The sequence below is a fragment of the Manacus vitellinus genome, unplaced genomic scaffold (genome assembly GCF_001715985.3).
Source record: "Manacus vitellinus isolate BGI_N305 unplaced genomic scaffold, ASM171598v3 scaffold_120_pilon, whole genome shotgun sequence".
Taxonomy (NCBI): Eukaryota; Metazoa; Chordata; class Aves; order Passeriformes; family Pipridae; genus Manacus; species Manacus vitellinus.
The window spans coordinates 407,596-414,979 of NW_021938898.1; the positions used below are offsets into that span (position 1 = coordinate 407,596).

The window sequence follows — 7,384 nt, forward strand, 5'->3', positions numbered from 1 at the left end:
AGCCGGGGCACTGCCAGAGCCTGGGATGCAGCGGGGAAAGCTGGGAGTGTGCCCAAACCTTCATCCCAGCAAGCTGGATCCGTGGACAGCAAAAAGGCCACCATCTGTCCATGGGAAGTGGAGGATGAGCCACGTCCTAGAACAGAAATCTGCCCCTGGGAAGAGGTTGCAGCTCCAGCAGGGAAGGAGGGATTGAGGCAGGACACCTCCAAAAGGGAAGGCAAGCCAGGATCCAGAGGAGTGGGAGATACTAAAGCAAGGCCGGGCGGCCGCCGGGAACAGCGCGGGGACACCGGGATGTTTGCAGAGCTCGTCAGGAAAAGCCTGGAAAAAGCTGAGTCCAAGAAATCCCAGAGTATGGAGAGCATAAAGGAGGAGATCTGTCCCTGGGAGAGCCTGGGCACCGAGAAGCCCCCGGAACAACCCCCTGCCAGGAGCACAGCTCTGCCCAAATCACCTTCGGGGAAATCCCAGAGCACAGAGAGCCTGAAGGCAGAGATCTGTCCTTGGGAGGCTCAGGAGCCCAAATCCAGTGACAAAGCCAACGTCTGTCCCTGGGAAGGGGCTGAACCTCCATCAGGTAAAGAGAAACTCAGACCATCCACTGTGAGCAAAAGCCCTTCTGCAAGTCAAGGTCTCCTGAAAGAAACTGGAGTTGGTGCATCTGGAAAGGAGGAGAAAGCAAAGAGAGACCGTGAGTCCGTCTGTCCCTGGGAGAGCCTGGACATGGAGCAGCCACAGGCCAAACCCCACACTGGGAGCAGAGAGCCATCAAAGAAATCAGTAGAGATCTGTCCCTGGGAGGATCAGGAGCCCAAATCCAGTGACAAAGCTGAAATCTGTCCCTGGGAGAGCACGGAGCAGCCCCTGGGCAAAGCCCGTGCAGGGAGCACAGAACCTTCCAAGAAATCCCAGAGCACGGAGAGCCTGAAGGCAGAGATCTGTCCTTGGGAGGATCAGGAGCCCAAATCCAGTGACAAAGCTGAAATCTGTCCCTGGGAAGGGGTTGAACCTCCCTCCCAGCAGCCAAAGGCAAAGCAGGGTTCCCAGGGGGGCTCCAGGGGGGACAAGCGCATCACGCGCCAGGCAGCGCTGGCCAGCCCGGAGAGATCCCCAGGGAAGGGCAGCAGGGACAGGGAGGCTGTGTGTCCCTGGGAGAGCCTGGGCACACAGGAACCCTCAGGAACATCCCATGTCATGGGCACGGGGCTGCCCAAGTCAGCTTCGGGGAAATCCCAGAGCGTGGAGAGCCTGAAGGCAGAGATCTGTCCTTGGGAGGGTCAGGAGGTCAAATCCAGTGACAAAGCTGAAATCTGTCCCTGGGAGAGCATGGAGCAGCCCCTGGGCAAAGCCCGTGCAGGGAGCACAGAACCTTCCAAGAAATCCCAGAGCACAGAGAGCCTGAAGGCAGAGATCTGCCCTTGGGAGGGTCAGGAGCCCAAATCCAGTGACAGAGCAGAAATCTGTCCCTGGGAGGGGGCTGAAGCTCAGCTGGACAAAGGAGCAGCCCCAGGGAAGGACAGAGTCCCACCAAAGTCCTCCAAACCTGTGGAGAAGGGGAGCAGAGACCGTGAGTCCGTCTGTCCCTGGGAGAGCATGGACACGGAGGATCTCTCCCTGAAAACTGCAATGGAGAAGGAGCCATCCAAGAAATCCGACAGCACGGAGAGCAGGAAATCCGAAATCTGCCCCTGGGAAGCAGCAGAGCCCACGGGGTGGGAGAAGGAAAGCTCCAAAGCAGGTGTGCACCCACGGGGAGCTGACAGAACATCCCAGCCTGGGATGGGAAAGCCAAAGCCGGTGGCAGGAGCCAGTGCTGGGTCTCCAACTGCCCTGCTGGAAAAATCCAAGGGCAGCTCTGATGGGGAGGCCAAGCACAAGCCCCTGTGCCGGCTCCTGCCCGGCATCCAGCCCCCAGGGACGGGCAGCAGCCCCAGCCCTGGCACTGGCCTGGCTGAGGTTTGTCCCTGGGAAGCAGAAGAGGCTCCATCAACACCTGCCAAGCCCAGCACAGACACAAGGAAAAGCTCGGAGGTGTGTCCCTGGGAGGAGGAGAGTGTGGATCCCACCCCGACCCACCACGGCCAGGGCAGAGCCAGGGGGACCCCCCGGGATGGGGAGGGGGGTGAGAGGGAAACCCAGCCCGAGGTGTGCCCGTGGGATCACCAGTAGCCCCATCCCTAAATCCCAGTGCAGATGTGGTTTTTGGGGAGGGAAAGGCTGGGGCTGGAGGCTGCTCCCACCTGCAGAGCCCCCATGCTTGGCCCGAGGTCTTTGCTGGTCCAACACCAACGTCAGGACGTGTAAATACAGCAAATAAAGGGTGTTGTTACAGAGTGTGGGCTGAGAGGCTCATTTGTGGGGGTGGGGAAGAGCTGAGAGATCCCTCAGGAAGGGGCTGTGGAGGGAACCCAGGAATGAGGTGCTTGAGCTGCAGAGGCTGGAGAGGAGAGATGGGGAGCCACGGGCTGCTCAGCTGGAAGGAAAGGCCATGGGAAGGCCATTCTCCCCCAAAAGGCAGACATTCCACAAAAAAACAACCCTTTTCATTCAGAGCCAGAGCTGGAGAACCTCACAGAGTCCCAGAACAGTTTGGAGGGGATCTTTAACACCATCTCCTTCCACTCCCTGCCATGGGCAGGGACACTTCCCGCTGGCCCAGGTTGCTCCAACCTGGCCTTGGACACTTCCAGGGATCCAGGGGCAGCCCCAGCTTCTCTGGGAAAGCCATCCCAGTCCCTGCCCACCCTCCCAGGGAAGAATTGCTTCCCAATCCCCCACCTAACCCTGCCTGTGGGTGTGAAGCCATCCCCCTTGCCCTGGCACTTGGGAACACTCTCTCCCCATCTCTCCTGGAGCTCCTTCAGGTCACAATCAGCTCACCCCGAAGTTTCCCCTTTTCCAGGCTGAACAATCCCAGTTCTCTCACCCCTGAGCAGGTCTGGGTTGAGGAGTCACCCCCCCACCTGTCCCAGCACACACAACCAGCAGCTCCCAGGGAGTTATTTTTGCCCCTGGCTCAGCTCCCACACTCCAGAGCCCCGAGGGCCTCCCCGGCTCCCCGAGCGAGGCGGAGGCAGAGGCTCCATTTAGAAAGTCCTTTCAGGAACAGACAGATTGTGACACCCCTCTGGCTTCCAAAAGACATGAAAGGGATTCCGTGGCTGGCTCCTCTCCCAAGGCAGCAGAAAGATGATGTTCTGCCCTTCCAAAAGAACATCATTCACGAAAAAAAACCCGCTGAAAACGCCGCGAGCACGAGGAGCCACAACTCCTTTTTTCTTTTTTTTTTCCTCTAACAGCTCTGCAAAATCTCTTTCAAAGCAGAAATAAAAACGCCCTGAACTCTCAGGGATGAAATAAAAGTGCTCTGGAAATGGCTGATGTGAAAAGCAAGACAGGGCTGAAGAAGCAAGTGCTTTGTTACTGGGTGACTAGTGAGCATTTGGCTCTTGAGGGACTTGGCTGAGCAGAGCAGAGCAGGGAGAAGGTTAATTCCCAGGGAGAAGGTTAATTCCCAGCCCTGGAGAAAGGGAACCTCTGGGGAGGTGTTTTCCCAACCCATCCTGCACAACCAGGCACTGATGCAAAATGTCAGGGTGTCCACAGGATGGTGCCAGTCCCCCACTGACAACACAGAACCCACGAGCTCTGCCACCAACACCAAACCCCCACCCTGGGAAAGGTTGACCCTGCAAGGAGCCAAAAATGACATTAAATTGAATTATCAGTGCTGTGCTGCAGCCCCTTGGGGAAACTCCCACTCAGCAGGAGTCCAGTCCCAGCACCCCCCTCCCCAGAATTGGATTTAAAGTGTTCTTGCTGCTTTTCCCTGGTTTTTTGTTTGGAAAAAAAATTAAAAAAAAGGAGGTTGGGAATCAGTAGGAAAAGGGAGGGGGAATGGGAAAACAATGTGCCAGCAACTACTGGTGGAAGTTTTAATGAGTGACCAGCAGGTCTGTGACACTTCCCATGGAAGTGACAAATATCCCACGTCTGGACACACTTCCAAGGGCTCTCCAAGAGCCAAGGGCTCTCACAATGGAAGTCCAGGACAGAGAATGGCCCTGAGGACAAACACAGGGGGGGTGAAGCTGCAGCACACAGAGTCCTTGGACAGAGTAAAGCCCTTCTCAGGGCTCATTCAAATCCCTCTCCCGAGCCCCTCTCGCTCCTTTAAGGACAGATTTGGGGTGACTGGAGTCCATTTCTGAAGCCACTTTGTTTGCTGGCTGCTCCCAGGGCAGGCACAGCCACATCCAACCATTCCCAGCCCTGCCTCCCTCCCAGGCTGCTGGCACTGCTGTCCCTGTGCAGGCTCCAGAACTTCCTACTTCACTTCTTCATACTCCTGTGAGGGATCCAGGCTGGGGCCAGGAATCATCACCGTCTGCAAGAGCAAGGAACAGGATCAGCAGGAGGCAGAGCAGCTCTGAACTGCTGCACTGGGGATTCCTCACCTTGCAGAGAGGAAGGAAGGGGAGCAGAGGGTTGTGGAAAGGGGGGATTGGATGGAGGGAAAACAGGGAAAACGCAAGGGGGGAATAGGGTGGGATGACAGGCCTTGTACCACACTGGAATTCTCACCTCCTTCCTCTGGGATCTGTTTTTAGTAACACAGGGAGACAGAGCCCCTGCAGCACTTTGCCAGGTCAGGCCCAGGGAGAAACAACCCCCCTAAATGATCCCACACCTGCCCTCAGCCTCCTGTTCCAGCTTCCAGGTGCTCCAGGTGACAACACCACGACAACAAACAGCTCTGCTCGTGGATCAACCCCCCACCCTCCCCTCACAGGGAGCTCAGCTTTGTCTTCATCCCTGTTCAACCAGGAACCTGCATTTCCCAGCCACGCTGGTGCCTTTTCCTGCTGGGATTACCTTGACAATGGGATCCTTTGGAGGGGCCCACTCTGGGATGATCTTCCCGTGCATCCTCCACGAGCCATAGGGGTTCACCAGGTACCTCTCAAACACCACATACTCCAAAACATCCTTGGGCACCTCCTCCCCACCGTACATGAGCCGCCCAAAGCGGTCGTAGATGGCCAAAATCTGTAAAAACAGGCCAAAAAACCAGGTTGGGAGGGGCTTGGAGTGACCTGGGCCAGTGGAAGGTGGTACTGGATGGGCTTTGAGGTCCCTTCCAACCCAAACCAGCGTGGGATTCTCTGTGATCAAGTGATCAGAGGGATGGGGCACCTTTCCTGCATGGAAAGGCCGAGGGAATTGGGATTGCTGAGCCTGGAGAAGAGAAGGCTTTGCAGTGACCTCACTGTGGCCTTCCAGGACCTGAAGGGAGCGACAGGAACGATGGAGAGAGACTATTCCCAAGGGCCTGGAGTGACAGGACAAGGGGCAATGGCTCTAAACTAAAAAAGGGAGATTTATATTGGATATTGGGGAGGAATTCTTCCCCGTGAGGGTGGGGAGGGGCTGGGATGGCTTTCCCAGAGAAGCTGTGGCTGCCCCAACCCTGGAAGTGTCCAAGGCCAGGCTGGAGCAACCTGGGCTGGTGGAAGGTGTTCCTGGGTGGAACTGGACGATCCCCAAGGTCCTCCCAGCCCGACCCATTCCCTGATTCCAAGGAGAGCAGGGGCTCAGGGCTGTACCTGCCGGGTGTGCATCCTCACTGTCACCTGCCCATAGAGGTTGCCCCTGTTCACGAGGCTGTCACAGCGGACATGGACCACCCTGGGGGGCTCCAGGGACTCCACAAACCTCCACCTGATGGTCTTGTACCTGTTCCCACGGACCATGTCCTGCAAGGGGTAAAAACAAGCAGCAGCTCGACTCGGATGAGAACACAACAAGAAAAGTGCTGCATCCAGCAGGGTGTTTAGTCATCAGGGGTTTCCCTCCCAGCTCTTTGCTGCAGCCAGGAAAAATGAGACATGATCAGGTTTAGAGAGTTTTAAAAGCCATGGAAGAGGTCAAGGCACTGACCTCTGCTCTCTGTGATCAGTGACAAGACCCAGGGAACAGCAGGAGCTGTGTTAGGGGAAGTTTAGGCTGGATTTTGGGAAAAGGTTCTTCCCCCAGAGGGTGGCTGGCACTGAACAGGCTCCCCAGGGTTTGGTCACAACCCCAAGGCTGCCAGAGCTCAGGGAGTGTTTGGGACAGGGTGGGATTGCTGGGGTGTCTGTGCAGGGCCAGGGGTTGGACTTTGATGCTTGTGGGTCCCTTCCCACTCAGGATATTCCATGATTCCACACTGTTTTGCAGGCAGACACTCACGGGGTAGCAGCGCTCGGTCACCAGGGAGTGAAGTTTCTGCTTGTTGAAGCTGCAAAGCAAACACACTCCGTTACTTGGGCACAACAAAGAGGCTTCCCCACAAATCCCTGCCTTTCCAGGAGACACACAGGCTCCTGGCAAAACAGGAAAAGCCAAATTCTCAGCCGTGACAAATGAAATGGAAGGAGGGCACGAAGGTTGAGCTGAGCTGACACAGCTCCAGGGAAAGGGCACAGGAACAGGGGAGCCAGTTCTGACCCAAATGTTTTAGGGATGTTTGGAGCTGGAACCAAGAGCGAGGCAGGTTTGAAATCTGTCACTGGAGAGCAGAGCCAGCCAGTGGAGTGTCATTTCATGGAACCACGGAACGGTTTGGGTTGGAAAGGACTTTATAAGATTATCCAATTCCACCCCTGCCTTGGGCAGGGACACCTTCCACTAAACCAGGTTGCTCCAACCTGGCCTTGGACGCTCCCACAGGGATGGGGCAGCCACCCTGGGAATCCCTCCTTGTCTTTCTAATCCTAGGAGGGTGGAACTGGATGAGCTTTAAGGCCCCTCCCAACCCAAACCATTCCACCTTTCCACGATTCCATGAAAAGCAGAGCATGTCAGCAAAGAGAGGCAGGTCCTACAAACCCCACACCAGCCAGGGAAGGGTCTTACTTTGCCAGGGAATTGTGAGCCTCGATAAATATCTCCTGAGCCTTCTCTGGGAAGGTTTTAGTGCTGAAATCCGGGTCGTGATCTTTGATCTTCCTCAGGCTGAAAAGACAGGAAAAGGAAGGAAGGAACAGGTTGGAGCTGTCCCAGGTGTTTTGGGTGATGGCAGCCTCTCAACCCCCCAGTATCTCACAGAGACAGACAGAAGACACCAGTTCTGCCACAACACAGACCCAGCAAAGCTCCTGCAGCACAGAATTAAGCTCATTAATGACTGAGGAGGCACTCACGCCAGCTGGGAGGCCGCTGTCTGCTTCAGCTTATCCATCTTCTGCTTCAGCCCCTCCTTGGACAGGGTGGACAGGCGGGCATCGCCCTCGGGAGGGACATATGGATCCATGATGTCAGCTGGGAGAGGGAGAAAAGGTCAGGAGGGGGCTCAGAACCAGCAAAATTAAGGAATCAAAGAAGCAGGTGATGATATTTG

At 56.2% G+C, this 7,384-nt stretch overlaps 2 protein-coding genes across 2 annotated transcripts in view; one reads left to right on the forward strand and one right to left on the reverse strand.

Moving 5' to 3' along the window:
- Positions 1 to 2,315, forward strand: part of LOC103754795 (probable G-protein coupled receptor 179) — a gene marked incomplete at its 5' end in the record, with an annotated part of 7,680 nt that extends 5,365 nt beyond the window's left edge. Inside the window, 2 exons of the mRNA XM_029965862.1 lie at positions 119 to 1,287; positions 1,438 to 2,315. Of these exons, the coding sequence (XP_029821722.1) occupies positions 119 to 1,287; positions 1,438 to 2,172 (1,904 nt within the window). The remainder of the gene's footprint in view (positions 1 to 118; positions 1,288 to 1,437) is intronic.
- A 1,609-nt stretch (positions 2,316 to 3,924) lies between these two features.
- Positions 3,925 to 7,305, reverse strand: MRPL45 (mitochondrial ribosomal protein L45). The gene is made up of 6 exons (XM_029965852.1): positions 7,188 to 7,305; positions 6,901 to 6,999; positions 6,235 to 6,283; positions 5,610 to 5,759; positions 4,879 to 5,052; positions 3,925 to 4,390 (listed from the first exon to the last, which is right to left on the reverse strand). Exons 1-6 carry the CDS (start codon positions 7,295 to 7,297, stop codon positions 4,331 to 4,333), a joined length of 642 nt encoding a protein of 213 aa, XP_029821712.1. The 5' UTR covers positions 7,298 to 7,305; the 3' UTR covers positions 3,925 to 4,330.
- Positions 7,306 to 7,384: the final 79 nt, after the last annotated feature.